The 21800-nt window shown below is 34.2% G+C and overlaps 1 protein-coding gene and 2 non-coding genes across 3 annotated transcripts; 2 read left to right on the forward strand and 1 right to left on the reverse strand.

Moving 5' to 3' along the window:
• Positions 1–9651: 9651 nt before the first annotated feature.
• Positions 9652–9724, forward strand: TRNAR-CCU. Its single transcript has one exon. It is a non-coding gene; the product is annotated as a tRNA-Arg (tRNA).
• Positions 9725–9791: 67 nt separating this feature from the next.
• On the forward strand, positions 9792–9864 carry TRNAR-CCU. The gene has a single exon. It is a non-coding gene; the product is annotated as a tRNA-Arg (tRNA).
• A 2097-nt stretch (positions 9865–11961) lies between these two features.
• LOC109149399 (serine carboxypeptidase-like 40) lies at positions 11962–20275 on the reverse strand. The gene is made up of 8 exons (XM_019297149.1): positions 20149–20275; positions 19667–20118; positions 18043–18150; positions 16866–17140; positions 13832–14098; positions 13617–13732; positions 12907–12999; positions 11962–12815 (listed from the first exon to the last, which is right to left on the reverse strand). The coding sequence occupies exons 2-8, from the start codon at positions 20052–20054 to the stop codon at positions 12551–12553; spliced, it is 1512 nt and encodes a 503-aa protein (XP_019152694.1). The 5' UTR covers positions 20055–20118; positions 20149–20275; the 3' UTR covers positions 11962–12550.
• Between the last annotated feature and the right edge of the window lie 1525 nt (positions 20276–21800).

Raw genomic sequence — 21800 nt, forward strand, 5'->3', positions numbered from 1 at the left:
GGAATTTGACCGCACCGCCGCACCGTAAGACCCCGCCGCATATGAGCGCTCTTCTATATATATATATATATATATATATATATATATATATATATATATATATATATATATATATATATATATATATATATATATATAGAGAGAGAGAGAGAGAGAGAGAGAGAGAGAGGACATGGTTCACATGCGGTCAGCTCTTCCGTGCAATCCTGCGACCTAATGCATTTACATTGCTCGGTGGTGCATCCACTCATAGGTGCACCACAAATCACTCATTAGTGCATTACACCCTAATGCTAAGTGCACCATCAAAATATATATGGTGCATGAAATTATCAAAACGTCACCACGCTTTTTCCTATTAGTGCACCACATGCCAACACTTTGGTACACCATAGTTTACTCAAAAGTGCACCACAATTCATTCAAAAGTGACAACACCCTAGCACTTAGTGCACCACCGAAATATATATGGTGCAGGAAATTACCAAAATGTCACCATATTTTTTTTAGTGCACTACAGACCAGCACTTTGTGGTACACCATAGTTCACTCAAAAGTGCACCATAGAGCACTCACAAATGCACTACACCCTAGCACTTAGTGTACCACCGAAATATATACATAATGTAGGAAATTACCAAACCACTGCATTTTTTCTAATCTTCATTGATTTTCAACTATTGATATGAGCAAATTTAATGGTCAATATGAGTTCGCACAACTGCACAAGAGAGCAGCGACACATCTGAACCTATGTGTGTGTATTATATATATATATATATATATATATATATATATATATATATATATATATATATATATATAAAGTGAATTGAATACGGAAATGATACTCCATAGTATAGTAAAATATAGGACTGCGTTCAGGTGCAAACTACCCGTCGAGGAGAGAAATGAGAACTAATCAGCGCCTTTCACGTGTCCAGATCTAACAGATGAGAATCATTAATTTTTTTAAAAACGCGGTGACATTTTTATAAATAATTGAACATCGAAGTGCAAGTAAAATGTATTACAAGTGAGTAGTAGTTTTATATAGTGCACCTCAGTGCATACAAAATGTATTACAAGTGCAGGTAAAATGTATTAAAGGTGCAAGTAAAATTTACACTGAGCATCAAAACTAAGTGTACCTACGTTATAACTAGGTGCACATATAGTTATAAGTAGTTGCACCTAGGTGCATGAATGTTAACAAGATAAAATTACATGCACTTGTAGGTGAAAGTAGGTGCACTTGTAAGTGATTTTACCTGCACTTTTTACTTGCAAATGTGCACCAGCTACTTGCATTTATAACACATTTACATGCACCAAAGTTCGAGTTATTTATGAAAATGCCACCACGTCGTTTTTTTTAAAAATTACATTTGATTCGTTGATCTGGACACGTGGACGGCGCTGGATAGTTCTTATTTCTCTCCTGGGCGGCCGTTCGCATGAGAGCATGCCCTGTAAAATATATTTAATTTAATATAGCATTTGATTAGGTAAATTATATATTTTGGTAAGTAATATAAAATAATAGATATGAGTGCATGAATATTAATATAGTTTCTCTACCAACTGTCCAGTTGTCTTCCTAAAGTGCTATTTTTGTTTTCGAAAAATACAAGAAATTGTTCGTTAAGATAATTTTTTAAAAAGTATTATCTACCAAGTACCAATTGTCCACTTGTCTTTCTAAAGTGTATTTTTTTAAAAAAAAAGATAATTTAAAGAAGAGTATATATTCTCTACCAAGATATACCCTATAGTCTATACTATATATAAAAACAAAATTCTGAACTTTGAATTTCTTGTCCAATTCTTAAAAAATCTCTCTTTCTAACACTAGTACAGCAAGACTTTCTATGTAATTTTATAAGCCTCTACTGTTTATACTAGTATATCTGCTGAAACTTCGACTAAGTCAACAGCTCATGTTATTCACCTCTAAAGTTTATCTTTTATAGAGTACCAGCAGACGTTAAATAACATATACCAGCAGACTTTAAATAATATGCATCAGTAGACTTTAAAATCTCTTCTAATTAACCAGAAGATATTTCCCAATCAAAATCAAATAAAATTTTCTCTAAACTTAAATTAATATATTTAACTTCACAACTCCAAAAATATTATTTAAGTTTAGTAACATGTTTGAAATTCTCAACCACACATTTACTATATAAATATCCAACAAGTATATATATCAATTAGCAAACCCGACCTAACCCCCGAAATCTGCAATTCTAAATACTAATTCTGTAAATCTATCTCTCTAATATCACTTTCTCACTTACTACTGTGAGGCAACGATTCTTGACCGTTGTCCAAGTAAATTCGTAATTCTCTTTTCTCGGTCATTGTTGTCATTGTTTTTTTTTTTTTTTCTGAGGCACGAGTATTAGGTATATTTAAAAAAAAAAAAATATTGACCAACATATTAAAACAGGCTTTAGGCTAATTGTAGACTAAGGCTTGAGCCTAAAAAAAACCTACATACAGGCCCATGCCTTAGATTTCTATAACAAGCCCAGACCTATTTTTCTAAAGCTTGGCTCTGTCCGGCCTATTTTCAACCCAATATGTAAGAGAGAAGTGGGGCCGCTTCAAAGAAGAATTGAACGAACTCAATTCTTTAGAAACTCTTGTAGAACCAAGAACGATGTTCCATGGCCAAAATGGACACACCCATAAGAGCAAAACATGGTTGGAAAGTTTCTCTGTGGCAAAGAACATACAATAGATGGAAGAGAGGCGAGAAGGCCTCTCGGTCGAGAGAAGAGACGGTAAAGGCGAAAAGGAAAAAAAAAATTGGATCGAATGCTTGAGAAAGAAGAGGGGATGGGAGAAACTAACCGGGCTCAGACTTAGGACTCGACTTGGAAGGACTCGAAAGAGAGCTCTTGATCTTGGGAGAAGCTTGAGAGGATTTTTCGGTGGTGATATATAGTGGTGTGGCCGAATGGGAGGGGAAAATGGGGTTAAATGGGTGGAGATGGGGAGAATAGGGAGAAGAAAGAGGGGGGGAAAAGGTTGACCAATTTTTGAAATTCAAAAAAAGTATGGAGAAAGGGAAAAGTTGATGGGGAAGTGTTGGGAGTTGATGCGTGATATGGTGGTGTTTTCAAGACTTTTATATTAAAGAACAATATTCCTATTGGGATTCTACCACATCTAGAGGAGATTTCGCTGGAGAAGGAGCCCATTCGCGATGAAATTCTACTAGGGGCGGTCGACCAATTTGTGCTCGGAATATCTACGCATGGAGGACATGTCGGGACATTTACTCTCTCTCTCTCTCTCTCTCTCTCTCTCTCTCTCTCGTTGTCGACTTCTCGCAACTTAGAGAGTGGACGACTGATGATGAATATGTCATAAATGGAGCAAATCGACCCGGAGAGACGAAGCAAGAAATATGAGACGGACCCGGGGCCCCGAGGTTGAGCCCCGTGCTCGATCGGCCTTGGCCCAGCCTTTGGCTAAGCACCTCGAGGCCTCGACGGGTTAGGCCGCGGCTCCGGTCTCAGACCGGACGTGGTCAAAGCGAATATGAAACCTCCTCCGCGGTGTTAGGGGGTTTTGGCATGTATATAAAGCCTTGTAATTGTCTTGTTAAGACATAATCTATCTTTTGTCCTAAAACTATTCTTGCAAGAACATTACATCGCCATTGTAATAGCTTGACAACTACTGTCTTAATACAATATTTTGATCCTCGCAACCCTACAACCCTTGTTTTGCCTATTTATCTATCCATTTATCCTTTTCTTATTTATCAGAATTAATAATTCGGACCACCGGTTTAATTAAATCCATCAATATATATATATATATATATATATATATATATATATATATATATATATATATATATATATATATATATATATATATATATATATGTTGTAATTTGTCCTATCAACTTGTTAGTTCTCGCGTGATGTTGCACGGTTATACACCCGGAGGTATGTATGTATATATATGCTTATGTACGTGAAGAGAGACAAAGTGTAGAAGAAGAAGAAGAACAAGTATTTAGCACAACAATATGTGTATCACATTTCATTAGTCTTCACTCCATTATATAACAATCCATACAACCTTTCAACTCCTTATCATAAACAATAGATTAAATGGAAGGCAAATGAAGGGGCTTATATTTTAATGGCCATTATACTAAATAATTATAACACTCCCCCTTGGCCATTAAATAACCATATTCATGCCTCGTTAAAAACCTCGCTAGGAAAACCCAGTGGGAAAAAACCTAGACGAGGAAAAGAGTACACGAAGTATGTCAAACCATGTGTTGCACAGGTTGCCTCATTAAAAACCTTAGCCTAAGAAAACCCAGTGGGAAAAACTTAGCCAAGGAAAAGAGTACAACCATAACTCCATAAGCCTTCTGGGCGTAATCTTCAAGATTTCAAAGGTCTTCAGGACTATCCACTCAGGTGCACCAACATCGATTGCCTCATTAAAAACCTTAGCCTAAGAAAACCCTGTGGGGAAAAACACAGCTCGGGGAAAAAGAGTACAACCATATGCTTTCAGAGCATAATCTTCAGGATTTCAAAAGTCCTCTAGATTGCCCATTCTAGCACAGCTAGGGGTTGTCGCTCCCCTTGAAGATAACAATCTTCTTAGCAACGCATCCCAATTTTATAAACATATTACTCAAAAGTGGATGTAGGGAGAGACTTAGTGAACATATATATCTGCAAGATTATTCACTAGGGCAAACTTTCTTAACAAGAATTTTACCACTCTTCTGGAGTTCATGTGTGTAGAAGGACTTAGGTGCATGCAAAATGTTTTGTAAGGTTCCGCTTAACAAAACTATTACTTGTTCGGGCAACACAATCTTTATTCATCCTCATATGGGACATTGGGGGTAAAACATAGCATAACCAGTTTGAGACTTGGCATTATAGTGATCAAATAAAAGAGCCAGTGTCCAAGTAGCCCATCAAAATCACATATTGGTTTCTCACATAAACGTCAAAATCTTTGTACCTCGAAAATGATGGAGGATATGTTAAACACCATTCCAATTTTCATTGTAGGGGGAAGCACTAAACGTTGCTAGCAATTTCATCGCAAATTCAATATCAGGCCTGATGCGATTATGGAACTTCTAGTTCAATAATAGTGCTCCAATAACAATGAAGTAATGGACTTCCAGTCCCAAAATATCATCATTATCATCTTCGAGTCTAAATAGTCTTTTATCTACTTCAAGAGATTATTGGACAACCGTATGTGTGATAAGTAAATGATACTTATCCATATAAAACATCTTTAAGACATTTTTCAAATAGGCTAACTGGTGTATAAAACTTCTTCAAGGAGAAGTTCAATCTTCAAGTCGAGACAATACTTGGGTTTCCAAGTCTTTTATTTTAAAACTCCATCTTTCGGCATGAACTGATATCACCAAGCTCTCTATGTGTTTCAATGATATTTAAATCGTCAATATCGACTGAGATGATAAATAAATAACTCCATTAGCAATTCTTCAACGAACACATAATGGTACATATTATTTATACATTCCTTCTTCGGGAGGAAAACACTCAGTCAATAATATTCAAGTCATACAAAGACTTTAGTAGTTTAATGATACACGTTGCGATTTTCACTTTCCACATTCCAAAAGTGTTGAATCCATCGGGGATTTACAAATAAATATTAGCGTCTAATGATCAGTAAATTACGGTCATGACGTTCATCAACTGCATATCTAAATTCATAATTCACTGCCAATAATGTTAATTTGCGAAACGTAATGTCATATGTTGTGGGAGAGAATATTTGATCAAAATCAATTCAGGGTCTCTGCGTAAACCCTTAAGCTACCAGTCTCGCTTTACATCATACCACCATATTGTTTGTATTTCTCTTTCGTACAAACACCCATTTGTAACCTACATGGTTAACATTAAATGATGTACGTGTTATAAAGAGAATACAGTTTTAGTGAGCTGAGCTGTACATGCCTTAATTGCTCCGTTATACATAAAAAATACCAAGGCACAACTGGTGCCTAGCTCTGGATCCAGATGCTCATATAACGAGAACAATTTGTAGAGGCAATTCTGTTATCGACAATTATAACATTTTTCATAAATCTCTCCCATATATATAAAATAATGGCAATTTCTAATTCAACCAGACTCTAGACATTTCCCAAAGATATTTTTATCTGGTCGTTCCGCATCCCCAGTATTATGATTTTGGGTGCACCTAAAATTTTACTGGGGTTTTCGCCTTCTGGACAAATGTCTTCAGGACATACTTCTTTAAGCGATTTCAAGAGTGACACCATTTTCTACAAGATTTAGCTTTCCGCAGATTATACCAACATGTCTCCATGCTTCTAGCGTCAAGGAGCATTGGTAGATACATATGGTCCAAGTTGGGGAAGATATATAGGACCTAGTCACTCTTTTATGATCAATATATATATATATATATATATATATATATATATATATATATATATATATATATATATATATATATATATATATATATATATATATATATGTTGGCAGATTAATTATCTTCTGAACTTCCAGTTCAGTTTATTTTTTCTGAACTTATAGTTCAGTCTACATAGTACGTGGATTCAAATATTGAAGATCAATCATTTATAGAATTTCTCGGCATTCTATAAAATTTGAGCTCTTATCTCCCCCTAATGCCGTGAAATGATCTTCATAAAGTGTGCAATCAGCGTACCAAATTATATATTGATCCCTTATCATGAGCTCTAAGAATTTAAATAACAGAAGGAGGTTTATAATCAACATATACATGCCCACAAAGGTACGCTATGGTGGTGATATAGGAAAAAGACTGCACACTGTGAATAAAACGCATATGGGAAATATTTGGTTTTATACCACGTACTAGGTTCTAGGGGGAATAATTATGATATGCAGTAGGTGAGATTGTGATAACCACAATAGCATATAAAACTGATGCCCCCAACAAGAAAATATATAATCAGATATGAAAGCATACATATCAAATGATATTACAAGGGTACACAACAATCATAGGGAAGTTGTGAAGCTTGTCAAATAAAATAGATCTTCAAGATCTTCCAAAAATCCTTATCCTCAACTTTTCATTAGTTTACTCACTGGTTTGGGAATTGCTTCGTGCAAATTCACATGATATAATTCACTCCCTCATTTGCTTCAGGCAAATTGATATGATATAATTCATTCTCTCGTTTGCTTCGGGCAAATTGATATGATACAATTCACTTCTATCTTCCAAACCAATAACATCTAAATCAATCATAGCATGTATGGCAATAAGTCAAAGATCATTTTTATAAAGGAGTATACCACGGTTAGTTCTATCAACTCGTTAGTTCTCGCGTGATGTTGCACGGTTATACACCCGGAGGTATGTATGTATATGTATGCTTATGTACGTGAAGAGAGACAAAGTGTAGAAGAAGAAGAAGAACAAGTATTTAGCACAACAATATGTGTATCACATTTCATTAGTCTTCACTCCATTATATAACAATCCATACAACCTTTCAACTCCTTATCATAAACAATAGATTAAATGGAAGGCAAATGAAGGTGGTTATATTTTAATGGCCATTATACTAAATAATTATAACAATATATATATATATATATATATATATATATATATATATATATATATATATATATATATATATATATATATATATATATTATTTATTTATTTATTTATTATGCATACTATAATTAGTTGAATACATTCAGCAATGAAATATGTACAATGCCTAATATAGCAAGGACATGAGACAAAAACTTGATATATTAGGTATGAACTACTTTTGAGAGTACAATATCAAGTATGAGAATAAGATGAAAGATGCCCCTAAAAGGCAATGATCGAAATGTAATTAGACACAGAAAAAAATGGTGTCTAGATTCTTCTATTTAATATGAGACTCTTGACATTTGTATGTGAAATGGAATTAAATGTTGAAATAGCAGCTTCTCCTACTCGCGCAATACAAGAGGAACTATTCAGGTTTTCTTTTGCTTCTAATTAGCTACCTCCATTTGCGATATAGGGGTTCTCTGTTTTTCCATTCCCAGTTTTTCATTCCTCTATTTCTTCAGTTTTTATTCTTCATTCTTCCAATTTTCCATTTTTCCAGTTTTCTAAATTTTCATTCCTTATTTTTCCAATTTTTCATTTGTCTATTTTTTTTTCATTAAATACAATCATCTTATATAGCATTCGACATTTCTACAACAACAACAACAATAATAATAATAATAATAATAATAATAATAATATAATAATAACAACAACAACAACAACAACAACAAGAAAAGGAGCAAAGAAATGGAAAAGAAAAAAGCTAATGTTAATGTGCACAACAGAACATGCTAGAAAGGGAAAGAATAGAGAAAAACAAGGAAAACATATGCTAGAAAGGGAAAGAATAGAGAAAAACAAGGAAAACATATAAATGTGCATAGCAAGGTTTCGAACCGTAGACATCTCACAACCTAAAATGTTCACCTACATTCTCTTCCATTCCTCCATTTGGAAATATCAAATTAAGATTTCTCCAAAACTCTATACAAACTTCGAGAATGGAGGTGGAATAACATTTAAAAGTATAAATTTAGTAAACAACTTCTCAATTTTTTAATTTTTCCACTTCTCAATTTTTTCATTTTTCTGAAAAATCTCCATTTTTTTCAAGTTAGTAAAGGACTCCATACTCTTTTGGGTCCAAGTATTCTATTCTCCAAAAGTCAGCTTAATAAATTCTTCAAAATCACCAACTATTTTCTTCCTTCTCTAAATTTCCCCAGTATTTCTTGATTCACAAAATATAGTAAAATGACTTCACTTAGTGCACTTTCCACCAACAATTTAGCCATAATCTTCAATCAAAATAGCACTACGACTTACCAATATAATCAATCAAGTCCCTACATGTGATTCAATAAGTTTCGCTACCTTTTTTGGACATGAATCCAATGGGTAGGTTATGAATGTGAACCCAAAACTCAACGTATAATAAGTGGATAGTTATGGGGTTCTCATTTTCATCATCACGAAGTCATTACATAATTATCAATTCTTCTTAATTCATCTTCAAGGATATGAGAAACGTCAACCTCATGAAAGAATTAGAGCAAACACAAGTTATATTGCAACTCTGGTGCGCTCACACATTTTCCTGGCTTCCATGTCACCGCTAAGCTATCACCCAGGATATAGAACTAGATTGTCTATAAGTCAAAATATTTCGTAAAACTCTGAATATAAAAGTTTCTCCAGATAAATTAAATTTATTTCATAATCCCCAACTATGATCCGTTATTCATCTTCCTCCTCCAAAGTAATTACGTAGGCTTTCTCAATGCTAATGCCACGAGTCCACGACTCAACGCCATAAAGAAACTCCTCCAAAAATGATTGATCGGAGACAAACATGAAGCACAGTCAGAAATCTTGTCACAAGGAACAATAGAAGAAGCTTGTCATGGAGGATAAATTATTAACATCATGAAAATGAGGAAGTTTAGACACGAGATCTGGAAAAAGGGTTGAGAACTCCACTCGCCATTATGAATATATATATAGAACTTATATCAACATGCGTCTGTAGCTCAGTGGATAGAGCGTCTGTTTCCTAAGCAGAAAGTCGTAGGTTCGACCCCTACCTGACGCGGTTTAGTTTTTTATCAAAGTTACATGCTAAGTCCTAATCCTTATTTATAGAAAGTGAAAACCATCAAGCGTCTGTAGCTCAGTGGATAGAGCGTCTGTTTCCTAAGCAGAAAGTCGTAGGTTCGACCCCTACCTGACGCGTTACAATTTTTGAGCAAAGTTACATTCTGAGTCTTAACCCTTAGGCTTTACCCTTTAATGAATGTGATGGCCTTGGAGGATGAAATGCTGAATCTTTTCAAATGAATAATTCTTACTCCTATTTTTGAAATGAATCTGAGAGCAAAGATATATTTTCTTATAAACTGTAGAAAGCTTAAGTTAAAATATTATATATTTTCAAAAGAAAAAGTTAAAATATTATATGAGAGAAAGAAGTGTAATCTGAGTTGATATAAATACAGTTGGAGTGATGGACAAGTGCTTTAATTTGCTCTTTTGTAATGAACACATGAAATTTGTTGACAATCATAATATCGTAGCAATCAACTTCTGCTAATATGCATATTTGTGTTTGAACACCTCTTCTCTATATGCAGACAACCTCAAATAATGCCCAATTCAAGAGTCCAATTTCTTCAGACTTCTTCTTGCAGAGCTAACTCCCAAATTTGCTTATAATATTTGTGTTGGAGATTTGAAATAAACTCCTAAACTTTATACAAGAAGCTAATTAGACCATTAAACTTTCAAAAGTTGTAATTAAACACCCGAACTCTTAATTTTAGAGAATCGACACCCAATTACCGATTAACCCCGGCCCCACCCCGTTGTAGGCTAAGGCTTGAGCCTAAAAAAAACATACATACAGGCCCGGACTCAGGCTCGAGCCTTAGATTTCTATAACAAGCCCATGTCTAATTTTCTAAAGCTCGACTCGGTTTAATCAATTTTCAACCCTATATGTAAGAGAGAAGTGGGGCCGCTTCAAAGGAGAATTGAATTGGCTCAATTCTTTAGAAACTCTTGCAGAACTAGGAACGTTGTTCCATGGCCAAAATAGGCACACCCATGAAAGCAAAACATGGTTAGAAGGTTCGTGTGTGGGATGTATCATCGTCTACACAAACAACGGCAGTATAGTTCAAAGACATCGCGTTCTACTGGATAGCCAATAGAGTAAATATATCTTTACAAGGAAATGTTCAAAGGGTATGTAACACCTACCTATCCTATGTAGGGATCGACCGTTGGACACAGTCATGTTGTTTTATAGTCCCAAAAATCAGTTGTTCATTTATGTGGGAGATTGTTGGGAAAATATATAGCAAAAAATGACATTTTAAGTTACTATTTTGTGATACAAATATTAATGGGGTCCACTTTCAATTCAGGTCATATCAAAGTGAATTCGGGTTCTTTGAAGTGAGGTGAAGAAACTATATATTGTACACTCAAGACGGATAATGGGTGAATGAGAAATTAAATATCAAAGTAGATCCATTTGAATTGGAAAATGAAGGTGAAAAGACTTGGAAGAAGCTTTTGTCACACGATGGAATGAAACGTGGGTTTGCACTAGTATATATACAATACTTTTTGGAAAGAGTTTGAACTTTTTGGAGAGAGTTTGAATTATATAGCTTAGAGGCTCTCTCTCGGGTCACCTGTATTCCAATTTTAAATTAAATATGTTTGTTATAAAGTTTAAAATGAGCTTGAAAATGCTGGACTATTATGCACCTGTATTTCAATTTTAATTTTTAAAACTAATTTCTAGATTAAATATGTCTATCGTACAGTGAAGATTACAAAGATATTTAATCACCTTCTCCTTTGTATATATCCTTGGATGAACATATGGATTTTACATCTCCAAGCCGGCCACACAAACCTACGTATTTTCTTTTCAGAAAAAACCTTTGCTCTTCCCAAAATCCTGTGTTCAAACTAGTGTTCTAAGTTCGCCGGGCTTATTTGTTTGAGTGTTCAAACATTAAGTCATAGTTCATTTTATCTTTGAAAACCTAGATTACAACGTTTTTAAAATCTAAAAAAAGATAGTAAATAAGACTTTAAAGAGAATATGAGTATCACTCAACTCGAATGTATTAACCTTTAATTTCCTTTTGTTTCAGGACTTGCTATGGAAACATTTTTTGTAATTTTTTCTTATTACAAAAAACAAGGTACTGAACTATCACACCAACCATGTTGATCTTTCTGTTATGTCCCAGAGAATTGATTTTGAAGTTCAAATTAAAGAGGGCCGGGAAGGAAGAATTTAAGAAGAAAACATAGAAAACCAGAAAAGGGATTTGACTGCATGCATATATAATACACCATCTATGGAAATTTAATACAAGGAAAACAACAAATCAAACATTCTAACTAACAACCTAAGGTAATTAATCTCGCTTGCAGATCCTTTGCCACCTTCTTCTTCTTCTTTAGGCCGGCGGCTAGGTTGCAACGGTAACGGAAACCACGTCCTAAGACATTTATTCCAAACAGTAACAACGTAAGGCCAAAAGGCCAAAAACTAACACATAGTACAGTCGAACAACGTCGTATATATAGTAACACTTTCTCTTCTCTATATATGGCCACTGGGAAGAATTGAATTCCCTCTTTTTCATCTTCTTTCTCTGCTATTTGCGATTGGAAATAGAGGCTTTTGTGGCCTTTGGCCTTTTTATGTATGTATGAATTGGTCGACGGATCCGACGAGACTAAAGTACGTAATTGCATGCAGCAAAGAACTAAGAATAAAACCAACTAACCATGCATGCATAAATTAGTACTGAATAAAGGTGGAAATGAATTGAAGAGTGTAATGGATAAATGGAGAGGTATGTAGCTTAGCATGCATGGAGTTTTATATAAGTTATGAGTGTGTGGTAGAATCGAGTAGGTCGGTTCCAGCGACGAAATGCAAAAGCAGTGAAAGGGCTCTTGCAGGCTGGTAACTTGGGACTTGATGCCCTGCTCCTCTCACTGTTGCAAATGTCAGATTTCCTGAGAACTTCTGTGCATATCCTCCAACTTCTCCGTCCAGAAACCATGGATGCCACTCGCTCTTTGGACTCACCTTCATCTTCTTCAACGAGTTCTTTGTTGATGTCACTGGAACCCTTCCATCTATGTCACCACTGCAACAATAATTAATGTTCAATCAATTCTTTTCAACAATTAATATATATGCACTGCTGGATCGGATCGGATGGGATCGGATCAACTTACCTAAATATCCAAACTCTTATTCCATTTGACATCAAGTCATCTATCAATGGAATTACTGTGAATGCACTGTCCACCCAATCTCTCAGGACGTCACTGTATGTAGATGACAAACAAATTAAACAAACAAAAAATATGTTGATGAAGATGTGATGTTGATTTGATAACTTAACTACAAGATTACAAGTTCAAGAAGAGTCTAGAGCTATCTAGAGTAAGTTGCTAGAAGTGGAACTTTTTTTTTTTTAGGCAAAAAAAGTTTGACTTCTGACAGCCTAGAGTAGGCAGCTTTGGACTCTTCTCGGCACCAAATAGCCCATTTTCTCTTTCGATGGTTTCATCATTTTGGACCTTATCAACCCTGTATAGCCTTTTCCTAGGTTGTCCCCTTCGCTAGGGCGGCACTACTAGGCTTCACGTACCTCGGATAGTTTTCACTCTTCTCGGTTCCCTTTGAACCTTATCAAGCACCAGATAACCCTCTTCCAAGTAGTAAGTAGCCCTTTCCTATCACACTCCACTCTCTCAACAAGAGCACTAAATGATACAGCACATGATGGAGTGGGAGAGTGGCCTATTGACCTTCTTGGTTTGGGCCGTCGGGATTTACTGAATGCATACTCTCGAATAGTGGCCGTGGGTTTTCCGGGTCACTCAAAAAAAATAATAATAATAATAATAATAATAATAATAAACGATGATGCTATATATACCTGCAAGGTTCCCAATCATAATGCATTTTGGTAACATTGGCATGGAGTGCCTTCTGAACATCGGGCCGATTCAGGTACGCATAAACATAGTAATCGCTGCATGGATCTATCACTAGCTGCATCCACATATATACGCAATTCTTGTTTCAGATTATCTATGAAAACCAAAAACATCATGGGTTATGCGGCATGGACGATGAAACTAACTAACTCACAGAGGGCTTCTTGGGCTTGTGGGTGAGGTTGGTATTTTTGCACCAGGGAGCATATATGTTGTATATATCGATTTGCCCAGTGTTGTGACTTGCTATCTCCCTCGCCGCAAGGCACTCATTTGGTTGTTTGGTATAATCACTGCCCTCTGAAAAGTTGCAGTACTTCAATACTTGGCCTAATGTTTGGTCGGAGATGAGAGCATGGCTGGCGAAGTATTGGTACATCCCCTTCTCGTCTTCCTCGTCATGCACCACTGCGTTTCCAATCTGCAAATGTTTAACACAAACCCACACTCATTATTGTGTGAACCATACTAACAAATAATGTACATTTAATATATAAATAATGTACTTTTAATATATTAAAAATTAAAAATGTACATTGTATTCAGGAAACGTACATTATTTGAGTACTGAAAGTACATTATTTTGTATAATATAGATTCAGTATACAAATAATATATTTTAATATATTAAAAATGTATTTTTTTTATGATTCACACAACACTATGTACACCTACTATGGTCCACACAGCACTGTGTGGACCATAATTTGCCCACAAAACAGGCAAATTATGCTGTGAAACCGCATCCATCTTGCAAGGTGGACACAACTCTAAAATTGTTCATAATTATGAATATAAAGTTTAAAAATTATGAACATAGACTTTTGTAATTGTAAATATAAAGTTCAATAATTGTGAATGTGAATTTCAAAAATTATGAACATAGAACTTTATAATTATGAACATAAAGTTCAGTATTTATGAACATAGAACCGTGTCCACACAGTTCAACGGTATAATGATTGCACAAAACAATTATGGGCCGGGCCAGCCAGCTGTAGTGAGCCCTTAAACAATTATAGGCTTTATGAGATATTGGGGCAAATTTTATTATGGACCATGGTACAAGTAACAGTGTGGGTTCATGAAGTAAGTAAAATTTTAATTACACTTCCTATATTAATCCCTATCTATGGTATAAATGTTGTTAAACATCCCTCCATGGCAATGAACAAAACAAAGCATATACTCCCTCCGTCCGATTTTATTTTTCCTACCTAGTACCTATTATTTATTGGTCAAACCAACTCTTTTTTTCTTTGTTTATTTTCTTTAGTATGGAGTATTATTTATTTATTTTTAAATTTGAATTGTTGTATTCTTAGTAGTAATTTTAGAATAGCTTCTGAATATATAAATGTTGTATACTAATAATAAATTTAATATTATAAAAAATTGAATTAAAAATAACTTTAGTCAAGACTCGTTAACTGAACCAGACACATACAATAGGACGAGGAGAGTATGTAATACTTTATGTAATGTACCTTAAAACATTACTAATTTCGAAAATTTTCGTTCATATAAAGGTGACAAAAAATTTATCTTTTTCTTTATAAAAATACTGTTTTATCCACTTTCTATCCACCTATGTGCCTAGAAAGTCACCCATATTTTCTTGACATGTCCATGGTCAGCACAAAAATCTTTTCAACAGAAAATATGCATGATATGATAAGAAAATTTGATAAAAGAAAATAAAAAAGAAAAGTAATAATCAATTCTAAGAGAAACCAAATCAGAATTGAAGAATGAAAGAAAGAACCGCCTTCTTCTCTCAAATATTATTTACTGAACCAGTGAGTTAAGCTCGTGCAGATATGAAAGGAAGAATGTTAAACCTAGTTAAGGAGGAAATTTAATAAAAAATAATTTTAAAAGTCGGACTAAATTAGACCAAAAATAAAATAAAATTAAGAAGGCATAGTGATCAAATTAAAAGTGCATACCCAAATTTAAAAATATCCCATTATCAGCTATGCAATCGAGATTAAAATTGGAATTAATTTTTTAAATTTATAATAAGATAATGTTTAATTCTGGAGATAATTATTTGGATAAAGACAAGTATATTACTATACATACCTTATTTATGGAAACAGAAAGTTTGTATGCTTTTCCCATTTATTGGAAAAGAAATGAGGAAAGTGGCCAAAAGGCTAAAACTAGGGTGAATAAATGAAGGTGGATGCAGCAAATAAGAATTAATTAGTATTTTTTTTGTTGTTGAAAGCAATTAATTTAGTATATATTTGTACCTACTTTGAAGGTAGAAAAAATAAATATAATTGTGGCCTGATGAGAGGAATGATTATTTATGGTAGGCAAAGGCATGTGCCCCTACTGTACTGTTCCAAGAAGAGGCAGCCAGCTAGCTGTCATGTAATCATCCTTGGAACTTTCTCCCCAATTATGATTCTCTCCCACCTTTAATTATTACTCCATGTTCACACATAGATGCAAGATTCAAGATTCAGGCCCTACTAACTATTTACCACAATAATTTACAAATCAAATATTATATTATGCTTTAGTGTGTTTGGTTGGAAGAAAAATAATTAAAGGGGAAATGAATTATAATTATATTAGAAAAAAAATAATGTGTAAATAAATTTAGAAATAAAAATACATTGTTTGGTAGACATAAATAGAATTTTTAAAAATTAAAAAAAAAAAAAAGATTAAAATACCCTTAGTAATAATTACTACTGGAAATTATGAAATTTTCGACCACCTGAAAGTGATCTTAAATCAAACTGAAAGTAAAAAGTGGTCGGAAATAGCAATAAAGGTTTTTCCGAATATCAAAAGTGGTCAGAACAAGACTTTCGACTTGATTTAATATCACTTTCAGGTGGTCAGAAATTTCATAATTCCAGTAGTGAATAATAATAATCACCATCATCAATGATAATGTTGTAATTTTATTCTTTTACTTTTCTATGCACTTCCGAATTGAAATTCATACGGGTCTTATTATGAGTTTCAATTCCACAAATAACTTGGAATTGCAATTCCCTCAAACCAAATAATGTAATTATGCTCTACAAAAAATTAAGATATAATTGAATTACAACTACAACTTACCAAACAGACTTTGAGTGACCATGCATGAGTAGAATAAAGAGGAAAAAAAGAACTAAAAATAATAAATGATATGTGTATTAATAAGGTAGAATGATTTTTACCAGGATTCCTTTGAGGTTGATGATGGTCTTGTTGGCATGAAGGTTGTGAGTAAGAATGGTGTGTGCCAATTGTGGCACATAGTGCCCAGCATAGCTCTCACCAGCTATGTAGAAATCTCTGTCTTTATATTCTGGAAATCTTTCTAGCCAATTTAGCAAGAATATGTAATTATCTTTCGCAGTTTTTTTGTCTCCTCCTTTCACAAAATCTGATGTTGTGTTGGAGTAGGAAAATCCTACCCCCGCCGGAGACTCCAAGAACAACACATTTGCACCTATTATTAATAAATACCCATTCAATTATTCTTCACCATATATATATATATATCTATAAATTTTATACTCAATAATACAGAGTAATAGAAAGAAACAATAATGTTTCTGTAAATAATATAATGGAAAAGTACTATAGTTTTAATAAAAAGTATTATGCGTCTCACCCGAAACAATTCTCAATCTCATACAAACATGGTCCTTCATCAACAATGTGTTTAAATTCCATAAAATACAAAGACATTTAGGTCTTCAATTATAATTAAAAAAAAAAAAAAAAAACAGCAGGTCAACCCCGTATAAAAATGGTTATGTCATAATAATATTACGATTAAAGGGAGATCTTCTGCAGAAGAAAAAAAAAATGAATTGACACCAATAAATGTAAGAATAAAAATGGGAAAATGGTCAAAGAGGCCCTCGAACTTTAGCTTAAAAGTCAATTAGACCCCTAAACTTTTTAAATGTGCAATTACACCCATTAACAATTCATTTAGGTGCAATGAAGCCCAAAAACAAATTAATGACCTGTTATCACAGGTCATTAAGGTTCAAGCCACCTTCCGGCAAAAATCGGCGACTAACGAACGGTCGCCGGCGGTCACTTTTTTACCAGAAATTTCGCCGGTCACTTTTTTTTATTGCCGGAAATTTCGCCGGAAGGTGTCAGAACCTTCGCAAGTCATTAACTTGTTTTTGGGCTTCATTGCACCTAAATGAATTGTTGATGGGTGTAATGACACATTTAAAAAGTTTAGGGGCCTAATTAACTTTTAAGTTAAAGTTCAAGGGCCTATTTGACTATTTTTCCAGTAAAAATTGAATTAACTCTTACAAAAATATAATATTCATCTCCTTCTATTTATAGTAAGAGTAATTAAATAAATATAACATAAAATATTACCATGATTCCATGCAAATTTATTTTGGAAAAGTGTTTTGCCATCGCTAAGGACTCTGAAAGGTCCCAGTTCTTGCATTGCCCCATACGCGAGAGAGGAACATCCAGGACCTGTATGTTCACAAATTACCCAATAAGTTAAACACCAAAAAATTGACAAATTAACCACTCAATCACGTGCAACACAAGCAGACAAAAAGGTCTTTACAAGTTGTCCTAATAATCTATTACAAACAATAATTATGTGAAAACATATTTCAAACTTTTTATATTAAAAAAAAAAATACCATACAATATAACAAGCTCAACACAACATACACTCAAATATAAATAATTCATTTTTTTGAACCGTTCCGATTCAATCATAATTTTTTTGTACATAAAAGGGACCATAAATTAATAAACTCTTCTCGTTATAACTTACTTCATGTCGCGTTTTAAAATGTCTTTTACCCTATCCAAAAATATGATCAGAATATATTTTAGTCCCCACTCTCCAGTGGCTACCTTGCCCCATGTTAGCTAGATTGTGGGCGCATTATTTATTTATTAATGCTTTTATTTCATTATATTAATGTGAAGCATATATATTGCTGCAAAATCCAGGATAAGAATTCATATGGCGCACAAGCTTATCCCACGTTTGACAGCCGCAATCATGGTGGATCTTTACTGTTTAGTCCTATTCAAACAATCCCACATATTTATTTCAAAAAATATATGCCACAAAAATGACAAAAAGATTCTTCCGATTATCGTGCATTTCCCTATCATATAATAATTGGATTTTAAATCTATCCTTTGGGAAGAAGGATTTTAAATCTATCCTCGTAAAATTAACCCGGGTTGACTTCAATATTCACTTTTAAATAAAATTTATATAAAAAATCAGTAAATGTACATTTTTATAATTGTTACTACCCTTTCTATTCTCCTTACTCTGGAATTTTCTTATTTAAAAATTGAATTTAAAAATTCTATTAATACATAATTTAGATTTAAAATTTTAAATATTAAATAAAAATAAATGAGTTAATTTCATTTTTGTCCTAAATTTGTAGGTGACAGTTTACTTTTACTCCTTTTTTCAGAACACCCCCTTTGGTCTTAGTATTATTGTAGCATGATCATTTACTGGTCCTCTGCCAACAAAATCGTTAAAATATTATTAAATATAAGGATATTTCGATCTTTTTTGTATAAAGTAGGTTGACCTGTCATATTTTTATTTTTACTTTTTTTTTTTTTGAAAAAAAAAAACCATAATTCAAGACTTAATTGTCCTTGTATTTTATGAAATTTAAACGGTTTTATTAATAGAAGACCAAAAATAATCATATCACAATAATATTAGAATCAGAGGGAGATCTTTTGAAAAAAAAATAGATTAAAAGTGAATTGTCACCGTGTAGAACAGAAAATAAAATTAACACTTGCACGGACTTAACTCAATGATTTAGTGGGCAGTATTTGGAAAAGAAGAAAATGGAATTAACTCAAAATAAATAGTTGTTTATAAAAATTACTCTTTAATGTGACTTTAGGAAATAATTTCAACAACCACTAAAGAAAGTGAAGAATAAGTTAATGAAAAAGCAATAATGTAAGTTGAGAATAGATTACCAACCTCCATTAAGCCAGAGAAGGAGAGGCAAAGACTCTTTCTTACTGTACCCTTCAACGAAGTAATAGAAGAAGGCCCGTCCGGCGGCCTGATCGACGGTGACATAGCCGCCGTAGTGGTCGAAGCGGACCGGCGGCTGCCCCGGCAACCGTTCGATCCGATCTTTCTCCTTCAGCCCTTCTTGGGGAAGGATGAGAGCGTCGAGTTCGCTGTAAATTGCAGAGGTGAAGTGGGTGGTGGTGTCAATGCCGGAATTGCTGCTCCGTTTAGCCTTGTAGTGTTGGGTGAGAGCTTGGATTTGCCGGGATCCATGGCGGAGAGACAATGCTAACGGGCACGAGAGAGAGAAGAGAATGAGGAAGACAAGCGGCGATAACGTTGTTATCTTCATTCTTTTTGCTCTTTTGAGGGGCTTTGGGGAGAGAAAATTAAATAAGAATATTGGAAGGAGCCTTTTGAGGTTAATTTATAGCATGTAGAACAAAACAGTCCTGCATGGATGAAAATTTCTCAACAACCTGCGAACATATATATACACGCAAATCTATCTGCATATATAGTTGAGAAGATGAGAACAAGTTTATGAATATTATTGAAAATAAGAATAGACAGAACATAAATACAGAACCCTATATAGAATATGCAAGATTAGAGTCCAATAAGAAACACAATCAGGACCGGTCCTAATTTAAATTTTAGAAGTAATTGAGATTGAAATTTTGGTGAATAATTTTGTATTTAAATATAGGGCTGTGTAATACCCAATTCATCCGAACAACCCGCCCGACCCGAACAATGATTCACCAAATGGGGATGAAATCCGAGAAGTTCGGATAATATCGGAACCGGCAAGCGAGTGTGTGTCTATTAAAGGCGGACGGGTAGGGTTAGGATTTATCCCATCCGAACCCGTCCGAGATCCGAAGTATGGTCTTGGTATAAAACCGTGCTTAGACCTAGGGTATGCCACTTTGCCATTTCCATTCTCTGAGACTCCACTCCTCAGAGCTTCTTCTCGAATTCTCCTTAGTCCTTCCCATCTAACCATCTGATCTTCAGTCCTTCACTCCTTCTCATCTAATCTTCTTCCATAAGTTCTGTTCTCCTGTGAATCTCTGATTCTCTGAACTCTGAGAGTCTGAACTCCCCTTCGAGTCTTCGATAGTTCGACGGGAATCTTGTGGAAGTGTCTGTGCAAACTGGAAAGACGGCAAGACGGCAGTGGAAGTTTGACGCCTTGAAGCCCTAGATCTCAAAGAGAACCTTTGAGAAAACAAGTAAAATGTAACTCTGTCATTTTTTTCTTATTTTCTCGTTGCATGTTTGTGAGTTTGTTTGTTCTGTTCTAGTTCTATGATGTTGCACGAACCCTAATTTGTAACTGAACCCTAATTTTTAGGGCTTTTCACATACGTGATGAATTTGTGTTTATTCTGATATGTGTTTGTAAGTTTATGGTTAAAGGACCCTTAAATTTGTTATTTCAAAATGTATGGTGGTGGTGGAAGCCTATTGAAATTGTAATTTATATTATGAATTTATGATGTCCATGTTGAATGCTAATAGTTGACTGTTGGAAATTGGAATGAATGTGTTATATCACTTATTCACTTATACCAGTTATGTGTATTTTGTTAAGCACTTATGGTGCCATTGTGGAAGTACTAAGTATGGCTGTATGGTTAATTGGTTATGTTAGTTGTTGGATGTTAAATACTTGAATTGTTGATGGTTTGATGCAGTTGATGGTTGACTGCGGAAGTGTTAAGCCCTAATTTGTGGGCATTTTCATAAAATAATGAGTTCATGATTCATGACTCCTGATTATGGAATGAATTTGTTAATGTGTTATATGTGTTGGAACCGTTGGTAGAAAAAACAAATAATAATCAAATAAAATAAGATTATTATTTTTTCTGGAAATATATGGGAAGGAAAGATGGAGAATTTTGGCTCGTGTTTGGTGTTGGGTTTTTGCAAGAGTCAAGCCATCATTCTTTCCTTAAAACCTTATTTGCCACCTCCCAAAGATGCTAGGAGCGTTGTGGCCTAGGCTTCCCAGGATAAAACTTGCTATGATTCAGTGTTTGAGCATTCAAACAAAAAATCCGGCGAGCAAGACAAGATTATGAACACA

Source organism: Ipomoea nil, unplaced genomic scaffold (genome assembly GCF_001879475.1).
Source record: "Ipomoea nil cultivar Tokyo-kokei standard unplaced genomic scaffold, Asagao_1.1 scaffold0268, whole genome shotgun sequence".
In the NCBI taxonomy this organism is placed as follows: domain Eukaryota; kingdom Viridiplantae; phylum Streptophyta; class Magnoliopsida; order Solanales; family Convolvulaceae; genus Ipomoea; species Ipomoea nil.

What these genes read in the sequence shown, in the direction of transcription:
- LOC109149399 (XM_019297149.1), bottom strand. Translation starts at nt 20,054, where the DNA reads ATGAAGATAACAACGTTATCGCCGCTTGTCTTCCTCATTCTCTTCTCT. An exon ending in TATGATTGGGAACCTTGCAG is followed by an intron (nt 13,000 to 13,616) that starts GTATATATAGCA and finishes ATCTACATACAG; the next exon opens with TGACGTCCTGAGAGATTGGG. An exon ending in ATAAGAGTTTGGATATTTAG is followed by an intron (nt 12,816 to 12,906) that starts GTAAGTTGATCC and finishes TTATTGTTGCAG; the next exon opens with TGGTGACATAGATGGAAGGG.